Below are 25,673 nucleotides of genomic sequence, written 5' to 3'. Positions count from 1 at the left end.
AATGTGGCGCTGTTTCAGTCACAGAAAACACACAAGGCAATGAAAATAAAAAATTACATTTCCTTCTGTCTGTACTCCTTTTTCTCTGATTTACAGTTTTCATGCTGGTACAACAAGATGGAGTCACTCTAGCTTCAGCATGTTTTATTTCAGCAGGCCTGAAGCAGAGGCTAAGGGTAGTTCTGATAGTTCCCTTCTTCCCATAACCTACTTCAAATTAATAACGTATTATGAAATCACACACATTTATAATGTAAGAAAAATGAGGAATATTAACTTTCCTAAGCAGAAGCCGTGTTATAAAAAAGTGGGAGAAAACACTGACATTCTTTCCATGGGAATTTTTCCAGCATTTTTTAATTCTGAATTCTATCTAGGCCTTTATAACATTGTGTACTAGTGATTCACTAGGGGGACTATGGGTGAATAAAAAAAATCTTGTAGCAGCTGTTGTCTGTCGGGGCTGCAGAATTAGCAAGATGACTCCAGTTACACGTTTTCTTCCATCAGTGGAGGAGAACACCTGTCATGTGTAGCGCAGCATTTCTGTGATCAGCTGCTATTTCATTTTGATGGCAGAATCCTTGGGTTTTGATTCATCAAAGCACATATCAGCTTCATTGATATGTTGATCCAGTGTATAGTCCTCAGGGATGTATTGTAAGTCTTATTACAGTAGTACCTTTCATGCTACTATAATTAACAATCTGTCAGCACTGACATTATCAGCTGTTTCCCCCAAGGTTTTAGGACAGAGATGAAAAAATTATCTTCAAGTATGAGTCTTGACTCTATGGAGTCATTTAAAAAAATAAAATTGAATAAACCCTCTGTATTTTTCCAAAGAGTTAAAGAATTAAAACAAACAGAAGCATCTACTTTTTACTATATGATAACTCACTGTGTTTTTAAAATGTGTTACTAAATTATTTTGAAATGTCCTTGATTATATTACCTTTATTCTCAGCTTGAAATCCAGGGTTGGTGTCACCTCTCAGTAGCTGATAATTCAAAATGAAGATTAACATTTATCTGTATTCTAGACAACCATATTTCCTTTTATTACCTCGTACTTGCGACTAGAACGATAGTCTGTATTTTACAATGCTTTAGGAGAGTTCATTGTTTAAAGCTAGAACATCCATTTTATTTGTATTTAGTACAATTTTTAATTTTCACACAAGATTAATTTTCTTCTTCTTTTTCTTGAAATAAGGTATCTACTTAAACCAGATTTCATGCGACGACCAGATCGAACGTTTGACCCTTTCTCTGAAACTCCTGTAGATGGTGTAATTGCTGCAACATGTTCTGTACAGGTAAAACTGCAATAGAGAAACTTCTGTTATCACCTCCAAAATCACGTTTAAATGGCAACAGAAATAGCGTATCTACAGAAAATGAGTTTGGATTGTGTGGATTTCTTCAAATTGTTTCCATTGGGTTTTTTTATTGCTGGCTAAGACTTCTGTGTTTACTTGATCTTAGTGGAACATTATAGAATTAGAAATGGTTTGTTATTATATGTTATCACTGAATTTTAAACCCCTTTGTGCTCTTTTTGAATTATATCTGCCTCACAAATGAATGAATGAGTGAAGTTCATTTCTGCAGACAGTATGAAATTATACAAACAACCGTAGAGCAAGGAGGAATATGGGCACACATGGACAGGTTATTTTCAAAATAAGTAAAGAAAAATTGTTCTTGTGATGGAGGTCCTTACTTTGGAGTTACCTATCAGTAACAAAGTCCATAAAACGTCTGTTGTAGTTCCAAAGCATGGTTAGCTATCATGTTTTGGAAGGAGACTGACATCTGTAAAACCTGTTCTGTGACTTGGCAGTCTATTCTCTTTGCTCAGATACCCTATGTGCAGCTTAACAAAAGACAAGCTTTGAACTATCACTTTCTATGTACAGCATGGAAATTTCAAACTCTGTCCGACCAAGGGTTCATTGTGCATTCTAGACATTTAACTAAGTTTTATTTGTACCTCCAGAAGAACAAAACCTTTTCATTAATGTTGTTTTTCTATAATGTTAATGACAGTACAATCCCTCCAAAAAGGAAGTAGGGTCTGGTGGTGAAAACATAAGTATCACTAGAGGAGAGTTCTTAGATCACATATTTTGTCACTTGCTCCTCTTGTGTGACTAAAACTAGTATAAAATTCTGGATAAATGCTGTTTTAAAAGAGTGGACCAAAGCTGGTGATGCTACCCCTCAGCAACATAACTTTTCAGATTTGTTATCCAGCGTGTTCCTTGGTAGAATATCATTAAAAGAAAAAGACTCAAAATTAACTTAGGTCTGTGAAATCATGTTTCAATTTTTTTCTTCCTTCCTTGATCATAGTAATGAAAACATTATCTATATTTTTAAGTAGTAGATCATCTTGATAGAAAAAAATTTTCTAGATTTCTAAATTAAATTAGATCTAGATTAAATTAATTCAGAATTAAATTTTCTAAAAATTTGTGGCTAGATTAATCTTGACTTGGAGTAAGATTGCAACAAATCTTCATATACATAACAATATACAGGAGTCGTGTGGATTTTTTGTTTGTTGGCTTTTCAAGCATCCTACACTTCCCAGACACATAATAAATAGACTGCCATCTAATTAGTTTAAAACCTTTACCTAAGTGAAAGCAGAGCAATAGCTTCCTTTCACCTTTTTGTAGTCAGGACATATAATAGATGACAGTGGTTCCAGACAGAAATTGTAAAGTTGCGAATAGCAGTGCCAAATCTGGTTGTTTGATTCAATGTTTTTCAGTAATACAGTGAACACATCAGCTAATTAGGCTGACCGACTTACAACTCTTAATACCATAGCACAATGAGCACAATCATTTCAAATTAAGGATATATTTAAGGTCTTATCACAAAAGCTTTTCTAAAGGATTGCAATTTTAGGACTAAATATACCATTTTCATATGATGAAATAAATATATCTGTTCTGTATAAAGCATTTTTCAGACTGCTGTCAATAAAAAAATACCAGTATTTCCAGTATTCATAAAATGCTGTGTACTTTGTATTGCTTTTCCTTACTGCTCTGTTATTATGTTGCAGGTAATATCTGGTCAGTTCTTGTCAGATAAAAAAATTGGTACGTATGTAGAAGTGGATATGTATGGTTTACCGACGGACACCATACGTAAAGAATTTCGAACACGCATGGTGATGAACAATGGTCTGAACCCTGTTTACAATGAAGAATCATTCGTATTTCGAAAGGTAGGATATTTGGAAGCCACAGTTTGTGGTTGCCAGCCCTTTTGCACATGAGCATCCTTGCTCACTTGAGCCACTCCTCCCTGCTTCAGTCTGACTGCTCACATGAATAAATACTGCTCCCATGAAAAAGGGTTTGTAGGGTTCCTGTTTACTACAGTGAACAATCTAAAGCTAAAATAAGCTTTCAAGAGGTTGTTTGTTTGTTTTTTAATTTCTTTTGCTTTGTTTTATTTTTCTAATGGATAACCTTGGTAGCTGTCACATGATTTTTTTTTTTGTTTCTGTTTGGCTTTTCCCTCCCCTTTGCGTCCTCCTCCCACTTGGAGGTAGCCACCTCCTCCGTGGCCATGCCTGTGTTCAAGGTATGCAGTCTGCTCAGAATGAGCCCCCGCTGGTGGACACCATCATTCCTTGGAGATTTCTTCCCTGCCCTGGCAGTGGCTGCTATCTTGCACTGTTCCTTCAGCCCAGAGGGCAGGTGAGATGCTGCATCCAAAGCTAAGGTCAATGTTATTACATGGAAAAGTTGGAAGGGTGCTGTGTTCCTCAGACGTGTTGCCAGCTCCCTCCTTCAGTAGTCCATGTGTATCATGTACCTTTTTCTTTTTTTTTAATAACAAAAGAAAAACAAACCTTTTTTTCTTGGTATGGGGGATTTAAAGAGAGATCAGTCATCTGTGTTCATTTTTTATCTCTCAGTCTTTCTATATATGATACACACACATATATATACATATTTTTATTTTTACTTTTTTTCCTGTCGACTGGAGTTTCATCCAGACTACATGTGTTAGCAGTGCTGTCTTTGATAACATCCGTTTTGCTTACACCTGTTTTGTTGTCATGCAAAATTGTTGCTCTTTTATTCCAAAGTGACAGACTTTGCCAAGTGGTGATAACACACTTCACACTTGAGTATATTACACACATCTGCTTTTTTAACAGTATAACTAGTTTTTAATAGAAACGTAGTTAATGCAAGAGGTTTTTCTGGACTCAAATATATTCTGGAATGAATGTGACTTCAAGGTCTTTTCTCTGTATGTGAGGAGGCACAGGGAAGATGCTTAGATACTATGACAGGCAATCACGCTGCTCATGGCTTGCTGGCCATATGGCCAGTATCTGCTGCTTTCTGATTTCTGAAATCAAAAGGCCCATAAACTACAGGGTGCACACAGCTTCAGTCTAAAAGGGGAGTACCTGTGTATCGTGGCATGGGTACAGTGGTTAATGCCACTGTTCCTCAGACTTTCTGCTCTATTCTGCAATGAAAAATTACATGGTCACACATTTGCTTGAATAACTCATACTGTAAGTCAACCAAGAGATTATTTTTCTTCATCTCAGGCCCTTATCATATCAGGCTTAGCATTGTAATCAAGACGTATAATGGTGACCAAGCAGATGAGTGACATAACACAGCAGGAACAATTCCTCTTGTTGGAGGAAATGAAGACGTGGGCTGTACAGTCCTAAAATGTCGTGAGGGTCAAAGTGTCTGTCACAATTAATGTTCTGCCACAGAACAAATTAATGGAGAGGGAACGATAACATTCTTAGTCCCCACTCCTGCTCCCTAGCAAATCTGTATCTGAGCCCATCATGTAATGAAAGATGTCCTGATCTGTGGCCTGTAGAGGAGAGATTTTACCCAACTTATTTGGGTTACAGTGTCCTCCTCAAGCTGATGCTTAATCTTACACAGTTGCTCTCAGGTAATGTGTTTGATTGTTCTTCTGTCGCGTTTTCTTGTTTTTATTTTAGTTAAAGCTTCAGTCATTCTAACCCAAGTTCCGTGTTGTCACTCTGTTGTGTAAGGGGGAGGATGGTGTGAGTGCTAACCCGTGCTAGGACCAAAAGCATACTTTATTTTGTGTCCTCTAAGGCTGAAAATGAAAGTGGCAGGGAGAAAGTCTAAGGGAGATAGTAGATGCAGTTTTACTTAGGTCTTTCTTTTTGTCTTGTAAGCATCAATGAATAGAGCCAGGTAGAGAAGGAGTGGGAAGACTTTTCTGAGCTGGCAGAGAGGGTGCACCTCTCGGTTAGGCTGTCTGTTCCGTGCACAGAGGCAGCACCTTTGTTCCAGGGAAGGCAGGGGACTTTTTTTGTTCCTGTTTCGGTCAGTCCAGATGGGGGCTGACGGATGCAGATAGCTGGCAGCATCCCCACCCACCATGCATACCTTGTACCCTTCACGTCATGAGTACAGCGCGCACAATTCTGCTGACAGCACGCCATTTCAGCAGGTCTGTCACCCTGTCCTGCCCTCCTCTGCCTACTTCTCCCCTTCACAGAACCCATAGTTCAGCATACATCCCCATCAGCTTGTGCTTGCACTCTTTCCATTCTTCATTGCTCTTTTGGATACATCCCAAATCCCATCTTTCTATCATAATTTCTCCTGATTCAGCACTATCTACCCTTTGATTGCCACTGTATCTGTCATTTCCCATGTAGTAATTACCTGCCTTCTTATCGATGTCACCAGTCTTCAGTAACGAAAAAAATATGCAGAATGTTTAGCTAGTGTAACTGTAAGCTGCAGGATTTGCATATTCTGAAATCTACCCATTTAGGGTGAAAAAAAGCTATTCTAGGAAAGATTAATCTTAAAGTGTGCAGTTTGCAGGGACTGACATTGTCTTAAAGTGGTGATAGTCTGTTTCTGACATTCAAAGTAAATGGTTCAAACATGGGAGGCGGGGAGGGTGCTACTGTATTAGAGTCACTGAATTTCTTCCTTTTATGGCTTCCCAGGTTATTCTCCCTGATCTTGCTGTCCTGAGAATAGCAGTGTATGATGACAATAATAAGTTGATTGGTCAGAGGATCCTGCCTCTGGATGGTCTGCAAGCAGGTTACAGACACATTTCCCTTCGGAATGAGGGCAACAAACCACTCTCTCTTCCAACGGTTTTCTGCAACATTGTGCTTAAAACATATGTGCCTGATGGTTTCGGAGGTGAGATAAACTTGTATCTCAGTGCGCTGTAGATCTTGAGTGTTGGTGTGGAAGTACTGAAATACTGTGATGTCAGTATGTCAGCCAGAAGCAGACACACAATGCTGGAGGATTTTAAAGATTAAGTATTTTAACTCCTTAGAAACCCTGCATATTCAGTTAAAAAATAAGCTTTTAGACTAAGTGCCTGCCTCAGTGTTAATGAAATGTATCTGTTAAGTGAAAAAATAGTATGGAAAAGAAGCTGATACTAGAGTTGGCTCAATTTGATTTTCTCTGTTGACATTTTAGGAAGATTCTTCTTTTGATTTTTTTTTTTTTAATTACATTTTTTCTGACATAAATATTTGTAAGTTTATCATGTATTTTAGCTGCATTGTTTGGCTTATAGGTATAAACAATTGATGCAGAATCTAGACGTGTTTTTTCAAACCAAATGACTTTTGTGTGCTTGAGAATGTTGCCATATTGTTAAAAATGTGAAAGAATTTAGCATCCAAAACCTCTCTGCATTTTTCTCTCCCAATTTTACATGGTTTTGGCGTATTTTAAATATTTTTGGTTTTTCGGGGAAGTTCTTTTCAATGTGAGCTATTTCCATGATCAGGTTGGCAGGGCCATGGTCATTTATACTGAGTGGTGGCACATTGCCACATATGGATAGGAACAAACAGCTGAGAATAATCATTACAACACTTAAACCAGTGTAATGTGTAAGTTCAGCCTGAGAGTATACCCCTGGGAAATGTTTTCTTCACTGCAGATGTAATCCACTTGTATATTAGACAATATGTAAACCATTTAAAACTCTAAAATAGAAATTGCGTTAAACGTTAGTGCTCTGACTCTGCAGCAAAATGAAGTTTACCTTAGAGTTGATTGGTGAAACTTTATTGATAAAAATGATGTTTTGCTCTTTGTGTAAATTATTTCAAACCTGATGTCTATGCAAAGAATTACTACCACTTCTCTGACTGTAATTTCCATAATACAAACTGGAGAAAGAGAAGACTCACTTAAATATATTAGATAATGTATTTTCAAGACTCTGCTTGCTGGTATTTATCCAGGCTTTAAAAAAATGAACATGCCTAGATTTCAGCAACAATATTTCATGGAAAAAGTTAAGCATGTACAGAAGTCTTTGTGGTGTTCATATGTGAAATCCTGGTTGCTGGCAAGTCAGCTGGAGTTTTGCCACAGGTCTTGGAGCATGCCTTTATGTTTCATCTACAGTATTTAACTTAAGGAACTTTGTCTCAAGACAAATGTAAGCTTCTGCTTAAGCTTTAGATTCTCGAGGCAGTAACTGAACTGTGAATCTAAGAGACGCATTTAAGCATGTGCTTTAATTCTTTCCTGAACTTAAGCTTTTGACAGTGAATGACTCAGTTAAAATATTTTCTAAACTAGAGACATACTTCTGATTTGGGACTGTTGTTTTTCTGAATGATACCCCAGAGTATCATTCTAAGAGTAGAATTTAAACTTAGCAGAGTTTGATGTGGCTCAAGCTGCTGAGTGTGCTGGTCACATAGGGAGAAAATATTTTTAACTGTCTTTTTTAAACTGTATTATACAAATTCAGAAGTGGCACGCTTGTTTTTCAAAGAGAATTTGAACACCAGTTTAGACTTTGCAAATTGTGTGCAGTTCAGTACTGGTTGATGTACTACATTGTCAGCATTGGTACAGTTGTTTTTTTCTGGTAGAGGTGAGGACATAGAAAAACATTACTACCGCTAAGTAACGGTAAAATGCTAGTAGAATGAGAGAACTAGTTGTCATAGCTTACTGTCAGTGTTGGGAAAAACAAACTCCATATTAATATGAACTAAATGAGTTCAATGATTAGTTCTCCTCTCCCTTCCTAGATAAGTCTTGATGTGTCTCCTGTATTTTTCTCATTGATGTAGAACAACAGCATGATGAACAACTGGGAAGTAACTTTTGACACTCGGGTGGAGTCATTAGTATTCAGTTGGCATGTGTTTTTTAATTACTTATCATCTGCAGTGAACCTCTCGTTGTTTTATGAGCTATCATTAGGATCTCCATAGTTGTTTTAGCAAACCCGTAGGAGGGTATAGCTCAATTCAATAGCTGCCTACTTTTTTATTTCTTTATTTTTTAACCTGTATGAGTAAGATTTAAAAACTTGCACTGAATAATAACTAGAATGGGTAATGCAGTGTAGGCTTTAAAAGAAGCATAATTTTATTTTTCATGTAACTTAGTAATTTCTTGTGGTTTATTTGCATCAGTTACTCTGTTCCCAGTAAAACACAATACTGGCACAAATTAATGCAAATAGAAGTAGCTTTCTCCAAAGAGAAGCTTCTATAATAGAAGTCTGTTTGAAAGTAAGCATGGCTACTTAGGTTAGCAGTTAGTGTCCTCTGTAATGTACTTTTCCAGTGATTTTCCTAGTTTTATATTTAATTGCGATTCTTCTATAAAATGCTATTCCCCACCCCCACCTTACCTCACGGGGGAGAAAGAAAAACGTAAGCAGCGGACAAATGATAATGTGAGAAGCAGTGATGAGTCACATCCCCCTTGTAGAAATGCTGAGCCTTTGGTGATGTGCTTTGTGCGGTTAGTAATACAATTTACAAAGGTTTCGCTCTCCCAAACATGTTAGTCAGTTTTACCTTGAAGCTTGTGATAATCAAGTTCCATTTTCAAATGACACATCATATTAGTAGAGTAGTCCTGGATTTTCATTAAGGAGTGACTGCCAAGGGCAAAAAGACATGCTTACTAACTTAGGGAAAGGGGAAACAGTCAGTCCTGAGCTACAAGGGCATTCTTAAGGTTGAAAATAAATTCTGCATGGTTTTTGTGTATATGCAGTAAGGTTCAGAAGACATTGTTGGGTCACAACAGTTATTGGGGACAACCTATTTGTGTAGATAAACAGAGCTGTTAAGGGTAATGCTATGTGTTTAATACAACTTTTATTGGAATGGGAGCCCTGTCTGTGCTTTTCTTGCTGAAGAAGTGCATCTGGTGACTTCAGAAGAACATTTTGTAGAACAACTTAGGTTGGAAGGGAGATGATACAGTCCAGCCCCTAGTTTGCACAAGAAGGATATCAAGTTTCTTCCCAAAGCTTTTGATGTATTGGATATTTTTACAGACCTGGTCAGTGGACCGGCTTCTTTTTCTAGCATCATTGTAAGCTAACATGGAAAATAGCTGAAGAGATGACATGAAACCTGGGCAAAATTCAAATGATGATGAAAACCGTGAGTGTGAGAACTGTCATTGAAGAAATAATGGCCTGTTATGCTAGTGAGACCATCTAGAATACAAGGATACATTTATCGCTTACTCATGAGCAGCCAAAAATAGGGCTTTGCAGCATCCTGCAAAGGAACAGCTTCCTTGCAAGTGAAGCTCTGTCCATGGTCGTCCTACCAGTCGTGAAAAAACCCCTGAGTTAATTAAATGACAATATTTTGTAGTGAATGATGAGTCAGGCTGCAGCATTCAAACTTCCTTTCTTAAGTTACTGCTCTGACAAGGAAGGCTTATTAACTGAGACCAGTGGCCCTTTTATCCATAATGCTGAAGATAAAGTTTCAGAGGGATCATCAAAACAGATGACTGCTGTGGTTTCTGAATGCATTATTATTGCAGGTACTGAATCAGTTGAATTTGTAAAATAGTTTCTTGCTGTGGCGGGCCTCCTTTGCCATTGGTGAATTCTTTGACTGTTGAAATTAAGCATGGAAAGGGGTTATTCAATGTGCGAGTAAAGATTCATGCGTCTTTGTCTTCCTCTAAACCTGTGCTCGCACATTTACCACTGCATATGGAAAACAAATTCAATAATCTATACGGTATCTAGTGCTGCGTAGTGCTGTGATACCACTGGTGGTACTGTGTCACATGCAAGACTCAATATTGATCATTATGGTTCATAGAAAAGCCATTTCACAGCTTGTCATGTTCCAGATATGGAGCATCACAAAGGCGAGTGAGAACAGAGTTCCCCTATTGCTTTAACCACCCATCTGAAACTGCTATTTAGGCTGGGAAATACAACAGTGTTTTCTGCAGTTCCCTGCAGTCCCAAGTCAGTCAACACCCCCTCAAATAACAGAGAGACAAATTTGCTAGTGCTTTGTGGCTCAGGAGCTCCCATTCTGGTCTCAAATTCTAATGTCATGAGCTGGGAGTAAGTTAGGATAACTTCGGTCTCATGGAGTCAGTGTGTTTTTCCTACATAAGCTACCTGGATTAATACCACTCCCTTGGTACATTATAAACTGATTCACATTCCTAGTGTCTTCGAGCGCTGTGGTGATGAGCGATTTCAGTCTCGCCAAGTTCGCTATGGAAGGTTGGACTATTGTTGCAAGCCATGGCTCCTAATGGGTAGAACAGAGCTTTTGTAAAAGATTAATTTCCAAATGCCTCAGAAGATCATAAAAAGTTGATTATTTTTTTTTTACAGATATTGTAGATGCTTTATCAGATCCAAAGAAGTTTTTGTCTATCACAGAAAAAAGAGCAGACCAAATGAGAGCTATGGGTATTGAAACTGTAAGTAGAACTTAATGAACAAGCACAGCCCAAAGAACATGCTATGTTCTTTTTTTAAAGTAAACTGGTCCTTCTCCAATGGATGCATGTTACCGTATCATTTCTTGTTTTCAAATATAAGCCTCTTTGTCCTGCTCTGAAATATATTGACTTATGTTAGTTAATATGTACTGAAATACCATTCACTGACTTTTCACGGATCATACTAATGCAGCCCTTGGAAATAGAAATTTTAAGAAATGAGAAAGGAGTCATATTTCAGTAGGTAGCCATTTAAAATAGGTTACAAATACTTTACTGAGTATAGTGTTGTTTGAAAGTATGTTGCAGTTTTCTCAATTATGTTTGAAGTAAGCAAGTTCAGAAATTTCCCATACCCCAATGTTTATACTACAGGTAAAACAACAATTAATTTATTATGATGTAAATGTTTCTTTCAGAGTGATATAGCTGATGTACCAAATGACACTTCAAAGAATGATAGAAAAGGAAAAGCCAATAACGCCAAAGCCAACGTAACACCTCAGAGTAGCTCTGAACTTCGACCCAGTACCACCGCAGGCTTTGGATCGGGGACCGATGCTAAAAAAGGTAGACAAAAATCATGTGCCACCCTCTCAGTTCTGAAGTGATCCAGAAAGTCACAGAGAATTACTCATTACTCAATTTTAGTTTTACAGTTCTATTCATTCTTACCCTCTTAGAAGGTAACTTCTTCTGCCATTGAGAGTGGTCTTTGTCTAATTGCAAATAAATTTTGTATATTGCTAAAATGGCTGTATAAAGCCAATACAGCTTTATTTTATGAAATGACCTCTTTGTGTAGCTGTATACTAACTACTCATAGTAGTAAGCTGCATGACTCTGGGAGTGTTGTTTACTAAAGATCTTGTGGAGGAATGCCAATAGGAATGACTGATTTCTGCTATACTCCACAGAAACTCTTCTGCTTTTTTCCTCCCTCCACAAATCCCTTGGCAGAGTTGCAGATTTAAGTAATTAAAGGTATTTAGAATTCATTGGATTCTGTAGAGATTTCCCAACAATTAAAAATGTTTTCTATGTGTGGTTCTACTCTGAATAGTGATTATGGAAATGGCATGTTTATTGTAAAAAAAATCCATATTAAATGGGCTCATTTATAAGAGAATAAGTATTTGTTTGTCACTAGTCACCGTTCACTCTACAAAATCATCTTGAAGAGTGAAATGGGATTATTTGTTTGTCACATATCATGACAGGTAATGAAGATTAAATGAGAAAACAAATTTGTACAACTGAATGAAACACAATAAATATTTCTGTTTGTGGGCCACAAGAATTAGAATCTGGTTCACTCTCTCTCATTCACCTTGGCCCAAAGGGATTGATAGGAGTGAAAAGGAGCACTGACTGCTCTTGTTCTTAAACTGAAGCAGACATGGCTGAATACACACATGTGAAGGGATCTCTTGAGAAACAAGATGCCATTTCTCTGGAGTCACTTTTGGCAATAAAACAGTTTTTTTCTGGCACCTGAACTCTTTCAGCTCTTCTCTGGCGTAAAACCCAGATTATTTTATGCAGTGAGGTGTTTTCGTATTTCATGTATCATCACCAAGATGCACAAGTATTAGTTTTATTGTGCATTAATTAAGCATGAAATTTTCTGGGGTTGGCAACTAATTCCTGGTTGCCATGGAGTCAGACCTGGTGAACAAAGTAAATTAGTCTGCATTTTAAAATAAAATCCTGGGGAAATTTGTTTAGAACACAGCACGCCTGATGCAGCCCTGGTCTTAAACTGAGATGTCAGTACTTACACATTCTTGTCTGCAACTATTTAAATCCATATTCTCACATGTTAAAATAGAGCTGTTCGTTCTTACATCCCATGTAACAATCCTTATTTTGTATTACTTATCTCTATGATCTTTTAAGATCTGAATAATTCTACCATTATTACAATATACAACTCACCTCGCTATTAGAAATTACGTATCCAGCAAGATAAGGTGTCTGGGGAAGGCATTCAAATGCACAAGAATGTTGGGGGTTTTGTTCTCTGACTTCCAGTAATAGTTAAGTGACTTGTGTTTTTGAAAACTTCAGCCTCTATCTGTGCCTAAATCTGTTCCAGTGTCATTTACTAGGCTAATGTTAATACCATATAATTGAGCAGAATCTTATGCTTCTAAGAAAATAAAAAAATTGTGTTCCCTAAGGAGATTGCCTACTCCCCTCCCCCCGTTTTTTTTTTTTTTCTTTTACAAAGAAATTTGTAAAATTTCCTTTACAAAGAATATTTTCCAGTTAAATTCACCTTAAAAGGCAGAAAGTCCTTTTCAAGGCAGGGGAAATCTTACAGTCCACAGACACTATTAAAAGCAGTTAACTAAATATGTTTGCAGTATATCTATGTACAGGCAAACTTTTTTGTATAAAAAGTCTGGAAAAAACCTATGCATTACAACTCTCATGGCATTGCGTTGACATTTTTATTAATGATATTATAGGATGTGCTTAGTAGTTTAAAAAAATCATAGTCTGTCACGAAACATTTATTAAAGCATAAACATGAAATTAAATTGTTTTTTGTTTGCATGATAGTTAAGGTGATCAAAATATATTTTCATTCATCTAAATAGTACTGTTAGTCTTGTATGATAGATTTCCTTAGTGTATTGTAGCTCCCATAGCCTGTTATTAACCAACATGCAAATTTTACCTTTTTAACATACAGACTGAAGGTAAATTTTCACTCCTACGATTTTTGTGTTTTGAATTGAGGGGAAGAAGTGTACCTAACCTCAGTTAATCCTTTATATAGTCATGCAGAACCTTACCCAAGATGCCTCCTCCCTGAAAAAGATTGCGTCAGAGCAATCACCAGCTATGGACCAGAATTCTGAAGTTTACATGGTTCAATTTTAATGTACATAAATGGTTTGCTGTGTTTTCAGAAAAGGAGCTTTTTCAATTCTTAGATTGCTGTGTTTTGACACTTCAGTCCAGAACTGTAAGAGATTAAAATACAGTCATTGGGGGGTTTTTTGTTGTTGTTTTTTTTTTTTTTACAAGGCAATCAATTGAGCACTGCATTTGAAAAAGAAATTAACTGTACCTTAGCTATATATTGATGAACAGTTTTCTCATTAACCCACGATTGTTTTTTATGTGGTGAAAAACATTAATTAATTGCAAACTTAAATGTAGGTTCCTGTGGTAAAACTCAAATTTGAAAGTATAAGACATACTAGCATGTATGAAGTTTTAGATAAACTGTATCAATACCTTCCTAGGTATAGACCTTATTCCTCAAGTGAAGATAGAAGATTTAAAGCAAATGAAGGTAAGTATGGACAGAAGCTTTTCAAGATGTGTTTCTAATTATTTGTTTTAAGTAGCCAGGATTTTATCTGATTAAAGTCAATATGATCACAGAAAAATTGATCCGACTTCTCTTTTTGTAGGCTTATATAAAGCATTTAAAGAAACAGCAGAAAGAGCTGAATGCCTTAAAGAAGAAACATGCAAAGGTATGATCATTAAGAGCTCTCTGAGCGGCACACTCTAATTGAAAAAAGTTACTGCATTTACTAGTACAGCAGCTTCTAATTCAATTGTAGGGAATAACTAAGGAACAGCAGTTGAACCACCAAGAAAGGCATATGTGTTTTAAATGTTCTGAAGTACGCTCCAGTGAGCAAATTTTCCCTTTAGCAACCCTTTGTATGTCTCCCTGAGCTTCAGCACACATTTGTTTGACCCACATAAGCATCCAAAGCTCACCTTTTTCAGGTAATGATTTTATCTAGGTCACTCTTGCATGACATATTGACAGGCAGCTTGGAAAAAAAGGCAGTAATGATATGAGACGAGTGCTGCATCAAAGGAAGGCACTGGAGAAACTGCAAAATTGCCAAAGAGTACTGGAATGTGTAATTGAAAACTGAAATGTCCTATTCCTCCTCATTTATGTCTATGGTAACCACTTTATAGTCAGCTTTTTGCTTGGTACTGCTGGCAGTGATGTCCCAAATACGTACAACACTACCACAAGTACACATTAGAAAATCACAGCCAATTTTCTCCTGCCCTTTATCATTAGAAAACCGTTGCTCTTGTTACAGAAAGAGGCATAACAAGTGAAGAAAGTATCTGAAGTTCTGAATTTTGGCAATATATACAAATCCATTCTGGGCTTTTGGGGCAGTTATTCCCTTGCTCTCTTGGATTGCAGGTTTCATTGCAGATGTGACGTAATATAGTTGCCTGGGCATTTTTAATATCAGTCTTTGTGTTTATTTTCATGACTGTTGTTTGGGTGTGGGTCTCTGTGTCTGTACAATGAAGTATGAAGAAATTACTTTCAATAATTGGCACTTTTATGGGGCTCTTAGTAGTATAGTATTAATAGTATAAGAAAATTAGTTACATTTCGGACACCTTACTGACTCTGTGCGGAAGGGAAATGAGTGATTTCTCCATTTTAGTGTTATGTGTAAAGCCCATGCTGAAGTGAAAGTGTCTGTCATTCACACTTATGGGCATGAACAGTTTCTAGACTTTCATAGCGTTGATCTTTTAGGCGGCTTCTTATTTTTAAACACTACTTTGTCATTCAGTGGGCAACATCCAGCAGTTTGCTATAGCAGCAGATGAAATATAGCAAATATAGCAAATGAAAATGGTACCATGGTTACGTAGAAAACAGCCATACTCAATGATCTATGTCCCTTATACATGTGACCCACAGAAGTGTAAGGATACCTTAGCCAAGACTGCAACTTGCTAATGTTAAAAAAATTGATCCATCTGTTCAGGCTTGCACTTGCTTCCTCTAATCTGAGGAAAAAATTGCCAGCCACAGTCTGAAAGTGCTGTGCACTCACAAGGGCTTTCAGCATTAGCTCAAGCACAGCTATTTTATGTCTGAGCCAGCCTGTGTCCTGCTGGTCTTAAGTACAGAGTGCAAGCCTGTGCTAACAAGAAAGTGCCTGTCTACAGCATGTCTTGCTGAAGGCTCCAGTAAGGGCAACTTCTTGAATTTGGAGAGGAGAGTCTGAGCAGGAAAGTGTGGCCATATTAACTCACAGATGATCTTAGGGAAGTGCTTGGTGTACTCATCACTGTTTTTAATGCATTTTATCAGCTGGGATGGAGCGGGAGAGCTATGCGCTTAGTTACCCATGATCAGCTTGAGGAAGCCTGTGTATTAAGCAGACTGAACTTAAAAGTTCCAGAAATAGGTTGGCTCTCATTTAACCATAGACAGTCCAGAAATCTGGAGAAATAAGTAAACAGAAGGGAATTGTTTGTGTTGTTTAAGGAGGTAAAAGTCCAATACTTTTCCATCTAAAGTTGGCCTTGGAAAATGTGTTATGGAAAACGAATGCATGCAAGTGTGGAAGACAGAGCAGGCGAAGGTGTAGGAGCTAATCTGGCAGCCCTGGACAGAGCTAGCTGAGGAAGACGACAGCAGTAAGGGTCCCTTTTACTGACAGCATCCACTCAGTGTAGAGAAGTATTGGCAGCTCCACTGAAATGCTGGCTGGCAGAGCTTGGTTGCTCTGTATGAAAAAATGTCAGTCTCTGTTTTCTTAGGGTATAGGACTATTAGAGAGACAACATTTCCAGATTAATACAAAAATTAACTGGTGCGAGTCTTTTCAGGATGCAATGCTCTCTGTCTGTGTACTTCTTTGATACTATATTTATTTACTTCTGTTCAGTGTTTCAGCCATTTTGACTCCAGTGGCACAATAAAATTCTCCTAACATTCCTCTGCATATTACCACTAATTTGTTTTTCCTACATGGCATAGGTCCTTACAACTGTAATACACACACAGATGTCACATATTGAGGCTTCACTTTATGATGATGTTGTTATTAATCTGTTGTTTTTAAGACAAGGGTGTTTGGGCAGGTGGAGATACAATCTTCACTGTTCCTTTGTTCACTTTTGTGTAGGAAAAATAAGAAATCTAGTCTAAGTAGGGTAGAGATCATTAGATTTGCAGAAGAGTCACTGTTCTTAGTATCACCATTACTAGGCAGCCAGTCTGTGACTGATTAAATTAAATTTTCCTATTCCCTAATGTCAGATTCATGGCTTGCAAAAAAATGCAGAATTTTGCATTTCACAAATTCTGTGAATAGTTAAGAGTTGAGATTTTACTCAGGATTGAGAATGATGTAAAAGGTACATGTATAAAGCTCTGCCAAGACAGGACAGTGCTTTTAAAGAAATCCCAAAAGATTGTAAGGGAATAATAGAGCGCGTAGAAATTAAAGGCAGGACAAACTGTAGTCAATACTGAGAGTGGCAGTATTTTCACAGCAAGTTTAATTTCAGAGTCAGTGTGCAAGTATAGTTTCTCCACTTCAGAAGAACCTGTTCAGTTATGCAACAGAGCTGTTGCCTCTAGTTTTGGAACCCAATCCTTTGGTTAGTTTGTGGCCTGGCTGTGAAGGAAGAGAGAGTTGAAGCGGGGAGAGTGAATATTCTCCAGGCTGGTTTAGCCTCTGAAAAGGTAAGCCTGCATGAGTATGACTGAGGTAGCATTATGCTGCTGTTGGGATTGCTAAAGAACAGATGATTGATCTTGTGAGCAAAGAACATGATCCAAACCTCAGCCATTAACTTGCATTGTGAACTAGTTTCACCTAACAGGGCATTCTGAATCTGGAGGGAGACAGGTCACCATGAGAAAACAGTGTAGGTCTGCCAGATATGCAAAGAGTGTGGGACATAGTTTTTTGAAAAGGGGGGGGAAGAAGCCAGGAGTGGGAAGATAACACAGACTTCTTTTACGATAGCATGAGAAATACAGCATTTTTAGGGGGTAACATTTTGCAAGGATTGTATGTAAATCTTTGTAGTTAACTCTTCAGGCAGATTCTTTGTCATCTGTTGGACAGTGAGCAAAACTGGTCCTATAGGCTGGGAGAGGAAAAAATGAGTAAGTGTCCCTGTCAAGAAATGAGTGAGTTTTCTCAAGAATCCTCACATTCACAAAGGAAATTTGGAAAAAGCGTTACTTGTAAAGAAACAACTGTCAGCATTATCTTACTGCCTGAGATTATTGAGGTGCCACAAGAACCAGTGAAATCTGAGAAGCTGGTACCAGAAAGGCCAAGCCCCTGTGATTCTGTCTGCATGACAGATTTCATCATAGTCATGTTCTGTCACTTTAAAGTAGATTAGCAGGTGCTGCGAGGAGTTTGAAACTGTTGGCCCATGTGTGGTTTGTGTTCTTTTACATCATCTGTAATACCGCCATTATTTAAGGGGCAGTAAGGGAGTTGCAGCAAGATCTTCAAAAATACGGAAAGCAACAGAGATATTCTATCCTTCATGGGTCTGTGTAAAATCCACATGTGTGAAATGCACCTTTTTGACACTGGTAGACAGGACTGCCAACAAGCAAAACCGAATACTTTTGTAGTGGCACAAATACATATATTCAATGTCATGATCACCATTTTTTAAACATTCCACGTTAGGAATAACTGTCTCTTGAATCTTAGGTCTGGTAACCTGTGCTTTTGGTGATTTTAAGGTAATATCTCCAGCTACTTCTGCATATTGCAGAATGTTTTTCTTTAAACAATGTGTTCATAAATACACCTACACTGGGCAGCTTTTGAAATGAAGTATTTCCTGCCTACATTCCCTGAAGCAACTTCAGTCTCACAGTATGGATATTACTGTGCAGCTGCAGAACGGCTGATGTATCTGAATGGTGTCCATTGGTTTATATCTTTTTTTACCAAGTTAGATCTTCAGTACTATTTAGGTAAGTGATCTGGAATGGCATGACAGGTAGATGGGCTATAAGGCTTCCCCTGTTTACTGGAACTAAATAAGAACGTTACTTTTTTTCAAGGGAGAGTTTTGCTGTAATCAGTTAGGTGGCCTTTCAGAACCCTGGCTGAACTGTGGCTTCAGTTTGTAATATAAACATTAAATGTAATTTGTGAATATATTCATCTAAAACGCGTGTGGATTCAAACTGCAAATTCAGTGGACTTGAGGAAATCATGAGAGACCTAGCTGAGGAGACTTTTGTCTTCAAACATATTCTCAATCAATCTAGAACATGTTACCACCTGAAACTTTGTTTGCATCTGAAAACAAAAAGTACTGAGAGTGTTTTAAGGTGCTGCGAAATCACTCATATTTCTTAGAATCTTGACAAAAGTTTGGGATGCAGAAGTTTGTGATGAATTTCCCTTTGAGCATAGACAGAAAATCAAACTCACATCAGCTAACCCATTTTAAATAGTCTTCCAAGGGTTAAAGTCACATAATTCAAGGAACCTCTGATAGGGAGTTGATTCCTAGTACTCTTTGTGCCTTGATGCAGGAGCTGTTAGTAGCCCATCTTCCTCTGCCAGCTCTGTTTATATTGTGCACAAACAAATGCATGTTCCATGAACTGGATGGGGGAGAGGACCAGGGAAGGAAATGAGGGGGTTATGGTCCCCAATATATCTGTTTCAGATACAAGATAGAGTTGTGCATGAACAGTAAGTAGCAGTAGAGGGAAGTCAGCAAAAGATTACAGTGGGTTTGTGATAGAGAGAGAAGGCTTAAATCATGGTTGTCCTGAGGCAAAAGTATATAGAAAAAAATGCAGTTCCATGTGATGTGCCCTCCCAGATTATGGAGGAGTGTCACATGCTTTGCCATGTTTGCGCTTAGTCTTTTATAGCAAGAATTGTATTGTTCTGTTCATCTAGGGGAGAGTGAGTAGTTTGAGAGATGCTTTCAGTCACTTCACCTGTGGCTGGCTGGCGCTGTCAAGCTTATGTCATTCTTTTCACTGTCCATAGTTTTTCCTACCTGGTTAGTCAGTGTAAATACTCCCTGGTGAAGCTGGCATGTTTTAATGTTGATGGAGTCTATTTGTTTCTCTTTAAATCCTCTGTAGAGCAGAGAATTCAGTTTCCCACTCTAAATACAAAATTTGGAAGCTGTACGCATTCCCCAGGGCAGTGCTTGGCAGATGTTGGAGTGCTTGGATACAGGCCAGGGCTAGATTTTTAAAAGCGTCACAACATTTGTATTAATGTTTTGGTAAAAGCGAATGTGAAAGTCTTTAATTAGTATTTTTGGAGGAAGAAACAGTGATAAGGCAAACACAGGTGTGTAGAAAATAATAAAGAGCAGTAGAATAGCGAGGGTAGAGTAAATGCAAAATGAACTATAAAAAGAAATAAAGTCCTAGAAGAGGCCATGTTAATTAATGCAAAGCTTTTTGTCACGATTAGATAAAATGTGGAGCAATTGGATATTAATAAAATAACGTAAATTAACAAACAACTATTTTTCCTATTGTAATGCAAATTCAATATATAGTGCTCTCTGTGGTAGTGAAATATTTGCATCATTATGAGCAGCTGTTCTGATAAAGCAGAATATGAAGTCAAGTTCAATAATGAAGTCTACACATGTAAGCACTAAGTGAAGTGTGTTGTTTCTGGTACACTCTTGTAGAGGAAAGGAACTGTCTGTAAGCTAGATCCAAGTATGTAACATGCGTTAGTGATTCATCTTTTCATCGTGGCAAGTTTTTTCCTCCTCTTCCATAGATAACCTCCTCTGCCACTTCACCAGCGTAAGTCACATAACTATACTAGTGATAGCGTGTTAGCAGTGATGTGTAATACTCCACAGGTAGCTCTGTATGTCCTGTTTATTGGCATATGCCGTATTGTTTGGGGGCGGAAAACAAGGAGCAATGGTTATTTGCAGTCTGCATGTGTAGTTGAAAGTCATATTGCACAGCTTACTATCGCTTGCAGAAGGAGATGCTCTGCAACAAGGCAGAATATCGTAATGATAAGATTGCAGCTGTCATTAGGGGTCACGGGACAGATCTTCAGAATGTCAGTTGTTAATGATTTGATTTTTAGCTAATGTTTGGACTTGAAGCTATTTGATTTGCAGTGGCCAAGGGGCTAGCACTGTATTCAGTATGAGGTACGCAGAAGAAGGGGGGACTGGGTTGAGTTTTGTTCTCCTCTGCATTCAGAAACTTTGAATGATATGATCTGAGCTTGTAAATCTCATTTTTTTACATTGTACTTAAATGGACGCTTATTCAAAAAGATGATTTTTTTTTTCCCCATCATTCTTTTATTTTAAGGTATACCATATTTTTAAGGTCCGCTACAGATTTTCATTTTTCAAACAGAAGAACTGTTTTAGCACTTGCGGTGGAGTATCTGGGACCTTTAATACCAGATGGCTAAACCAGATTAAATTCCGTTGGCAAAATTATCTGTTCGTACACTGATATTTTTACACTGTAAGAAAACTAAACATTAAAAATCCAGCAACCTAATTGTAAGGTCCTACTGTTTTCCAGGAGCACAGCGCTATGCAGAAGTTGCACTGCACACAAATTGACAAAATAGTGGCACAATATGATAAAGAAAAGGTATCATACGAGAAAATGTTAGAGAAGGCAATCAAGAAGAAGGGGTAAGATATTATTTTAAAATTTTCTTTAGACTTAAAATAAATTCTATGCTTTTGTGGGCTGGAATAAAACATTCATAAAAAGGTCATTCATATGAATGAGTTGCAGCTTGAACCAGCATCCTGCATCAAACTGAGTATGAGCTGCTTGAAATCTCCAGCAATGGTCCATAAATGTACTCACTTTGCCTTTCTCTAGTCTTCTACTATCAGAGTTGTAAAAGTGAAGGAGTTGCCTCAAATTTTTATTTCTGTGATCTGTACTGGTCTCACTGCATTCCCCAGGGAATGCCACTGTTGTGTTCAGTGAGAGCAGACTAATGTGCTCAAAAGTTCTAATAACCAGAAAGTAGCAGTGATTTGATCTGGGGGAAAAAGTTGGCTTCTAAATCCTGAACATTTTAGAATAACAGATTTTTGCTGTTGTGTCAAGTTGATGTTTCTTTTTAACGAAAAAACCCTTCAGATCCTCAGCTGGGATGAATCAGTATTACTCCTTTGACTTGAGTGAAGCCATTCTGGTTTGCAGTAGCTGATGGCCTGGGACGTTATCCGTGTGAATCTCTTAATTGTCGCAAAAAAGTTCCTGGAAGATACTGGTGACTTTAATAAAATGTCCCTCTTACAGTCCCATTTGGAATTACATAGCAGACCTGCTCTTGCTTTGCTGCTGTTGTGTAATCTGGCAGCGGTTTCTCCTCTTCACCTTTCACCCTATAACTGACATTTCATCGAAACAGCAGTTTATACTATAATACTGTGACCTAAAGCAGGAATTACTTATTTAGTTCTATTATCAAGCTATGCTAATAGCCTTAATTTCATATTGTTTTCATCTGGCAACAACAATTGGCAACAAACTCATTCACTGAATACTGAACATAGATGCCTCTTTGGCGTTGGATTCTTCCACAAATACGTTTTGGAATGGTAGTGGTTTTAGAGTGTGCATGTTATAAACTTGCAGTGGAACAAAATAGAACTATCAGAAGTAAACAAGGTAAGGAGAATTCTCACAAAACTACCAAAAGCTCACAAACTCTTTAAAAAGCTCATGTTGGGTTTTTTGTCCAAGGAAGGAGAACTGTAAGCACCCACATACTTCTAATACAAGTATTTCCTTCCAGAAAATTACTACTTCTCCAAACAGAGAGGGAACAGCTACAGGACTGATTAATTTAATGTGGCTTTGCTTCAATTTCCACTGAATATAACACAGAAGAATGTTATTGATATAGCTGGATTTATAATTACAATCAGGGTATTTAGTACAGTGGCAGTGAACTAAGCCCTGGACATTGCACCGTGGGGGGAGAAAGGCTTCCCCATGTTCTGGTATTTTAGAATCTCCTATCAGAAGAGTCATGAATCAGTATTCCTGTTGGCCTGAGAAGAAGCCAGTGCCTCTGCCTGTCTAGGCAAAACAGCAAATGAGGGTGCGTCAGAAAGTTTTAAGGATGCTAATGGCTGTCTCTGTGCAGTAAATACTGGAAAACGCTGGTAACAATGCTTTCCACAGTAACCCCAAATGGGACAAGTATAAAAGTAGTTGATAATTTGATTCCCAGTTTGAGATCACTTCATTGGCTGCTTGCAGTGTCTTTTTTTTTAATTTTATAACACTCCTCTCGTGGATGCCAAAGCCTTTATGATGGTTTTATATTATCATAAAAATTTTTAAAACAAAAAAAAAAGTTGGAAACGACTACTCCAGAAGCAGATCCAATACACAGCCAAACACTGTTCCTCGCCATGACTATATTTCCCATGGACTCCGGAGCTCTCGGTCTCTTCAGTGTTTCAAGAATAACTATTAGTATCCAATTAACAGCCAGATCAAATCCAGTATCAGCGCAGACTTCCTGTGAAAACACTTTTTAATTCTGAATTCTGAAAACACTTAAATCAAAGTGTTTTAAGGGCTTCCTTTGGGGTCATTGTGTATGCAGCCCTGAAAGCCCATTCAGCAAGGTACTTAAGCATACGCTTCTCTTCACCCCACCTGTGCAGTATATTTAAGGACATGCTTAAAAATGAACACATTGAAAGACTTTATTGAATTGAAATGATCTGAGGAATAAGGGGTCTTGGGTTCAGTGAGTACAGGACATGCTGCATTTCCTTGGCTATCATTTTGGAACTTTTACAAGCAATAAAAGTTGTAAAAGAACATGTAAAATGTGTTTTCAAGGCATTCATATTGAAATTATCAGATACTTCCTGGAAAAAAAGCTTTTTGATAGGTGTATGGAAGACTTTCTCTTCTGATTTTGTTGTGCAGTTTTTCGTGGTCCATTTCGGCCACATGGTGTGACAAATGTCAACGGCATATTGTTCAGCAAAGTAGAATTTTTTAATCACATGCTAATTCACTGACAGATGGGCAGGATTTTGCTCCCTGTGCTATTTCTGTTGAACACTTCAAATGCTTACAAATTTCAGAGAGGCTTATGGGGATATGTATGATTTATTGAGACTGTCCAGAAATTCAAGTGTATGTGTGTGCGTGAGCATGGACATGTGACATTGGGTTGGGCTGTCCCTAGGTATTTGTTCCCAGCTGTGACTCAGTGGTTTAACCATGGACTGTGCCACTGCAGCTGGGGACAACTCTCAATGTCCAGCCTGGATGGAAGTTACCTTGGGATATAATGAAAGCTGCATTTCCAGAGAAGGGATCATCTGTTGGTTTTGATGTCTGGGATTTTGCAAAGTCCAGTGATTGAACTAATTAGACTAATTTGGCATAAAATATGTTTGATTCACCTAAGAAGCAGTCTCTTTTGTAGTGTATGACAAATCGTATATGAATTATAGCCAGACTCTGATAGTAGCTATCCACATATAATCAAAGACACTTTCTTTCCAGCTGGGTTTTTTTTTTTTTCCAGGCAGACTTAACAGTGGTCAGAACCTGTCTCTATGCCTTTATATTGCTTCCGAAGTGTCAAATGACTGTTAGAAATCCCTACAAAAATTTCCATGCTATGACTAGAAAATAAATTACTAGTTCTTCTGGTGGCCCTTGAGAACACAAGGCACATTTTAGTAGTGAAAACACTGATATTTTCAGTAAGGACTTTCCTGCTCATGTTTAATGATAAAATTTTCTGCTAATTTCTGTAAGTTTAGCAGTACTTTGATATTAAAATAGGATTTAAACTTGTTAAGAGTTTCATAAATCTCCTTTTCTAGAGCAAACATGGGTTAATTAATGTTACTGCAGTCAAGCAATAACCATTCTTATTAGGACAGCTTCAGATGATAAAATGAATGTGGCTCTATCCACTCAGTGGAGTCACACCAGTTTTCATTAGTGGATGATCCGACACAGAAATATTACAGTGCTGGTAAAATAGGCTCCTCTCAATATATTGTATTATTCCAGACAAAAAACCAGAGACTTCCAATGTGTGAATTTGTATTCTGTTGTAAAAACCCTTCACTGCAAAAAAAGGAACAAGAAGATTGGTAAACTTATGGAGCTTGTCAGCCTTCAAAAATGTATTGACTTTGGTGAGACAGTAATTGAAATTCCTGTTGTAGCTGCAATGGAATAGTTTTTCTGTACATATGTTGCACCCAGTGCACAGCCCAAGTAATTGGGCTTAGGGAAGGAAATTGTGTGGGTGAGAGGAGTCATCCATCTCCTACCCCACAGGCACATCAGAGGAGCTTCAGCATGGGCCCTCTGCAGGCATTTTACCAGCCTGTTCCTTGGAATCATGCACTCCTCCTGCATTAAACAAGCTTTGCAACTTGCATTCAGCCCCATTAACTTTACCCAAACACAAAGGCCATGCTCTATTCAGTTTATTGCAGGAGTGAGGGCTGTCTTCACGATCTGTTACTTTCCAAGTCATACAAGGTATCTAATGGCTTGGGTTCATCTACATGGGTTGGTGTGGTCTGCAAGGGTAATGAGGCCCCCTTCTTTGCAACCCATTCACTTCTGTTTTCTCACAGAGGGGCACTTAGGCACATGCATTCAATAGGTGATCAAATTTAGTATGCCCAAATTGCCCTGCAAGGTAATTATTCAAATGACTTTTTTTTCTCTGCCTCAAACTAAAAAAAGTAGCAAAAAAATTACCTTTAAAACAGGGGATCAAGTCATGGCAAGGCAATGAAAATGCCTGTAAGTTTTCAGGCAGAAACTGGTTTCTCTTCATAAGGTATTTTAAGCCTGGAAAAGGAACTGAGTACCATAAATGGAAATGCTTGACATATCCTCAGCAACAGAATGATTGCTGGGCCAATCTAGAATTAATCGTGTGGTGTTTGAATTGAATGATCATTAATCCAACAATATTTTGTAAGTTGTGAATAAATTGCCAGAAGAAATAATTTCATTCCAATACGCTGCAGCACTTCAACTTTGATTAACATTTTAATTAGTAAGAGCTGACTGAGTGGGGAGATGTTTAACTTGTG

General features: G+C 37.8%; 1 protein-coding gene across 5 annotated transcripts in view; it reads left to right on the top strand.

Moving 5' to 3' along the window:
• The window catches only part of PLCB4 (phospholipase C beta 4), a gene marked incomplete at both ends in the record, with an annotated part of 92,604 nt that overhangs the window by 48,503 nt on the left and 18,428 nt on the right, over window positions 1-25,673 (top strand). For all 5 annotated transcript variants that reach the window (XM_081998067.1, XM_081998066.1, XM_081998065.1 and 2 more), the window contains 8 exons: window positions 1,217-1,319; window positions 3,083-3,247; window positions 6,008-6,212; window positions 10,678-10,766; window positions 11,207-11,357; window positions 14,048-14,097; window positions 14,219-14,284; window positions 21,127-21,242. In XM_081998067.1, coding sequence (XP_081854193.1) covers window positions 1,217-1,319; window positions 3,083-3,247; window positions 6,008-6,212; window positions 10,678-10,766; window positions 11,207-11,357; window positions 14,048-14,097; window positions 14,219-14,284; window positions 21,127-21,242 — 945 coding nt within the window. The remainder of the gene's footprint in view (window positions 1-1,216; window positions 1,320-3,082; window positions 3,248-6,007; window positions 6,213-10,677; window positions 10,767-11,206; window positions 11,358-14,047; window positions 14,098-14,218; window positions 14,285-21,126; window positions 21,243-25,673) is intronic.

This window comes from Phaethon aethereus (genome assembly GCF_964289735.1).
Source record: "Phaethon aethereus genome assembly, chromosome: 3".
Lineage (NCBI taxonomy): Eukaryota > Metazoa > Chordata > Aves > Phaethontiformes > Phaethontidae > Phaethon > Phaethon aethereus.
The sequence above is the reverse complement of the archived record's forward strand: the minus strand, read 5'-3'. Positions and strand labels throughout refer to the sequence as shown.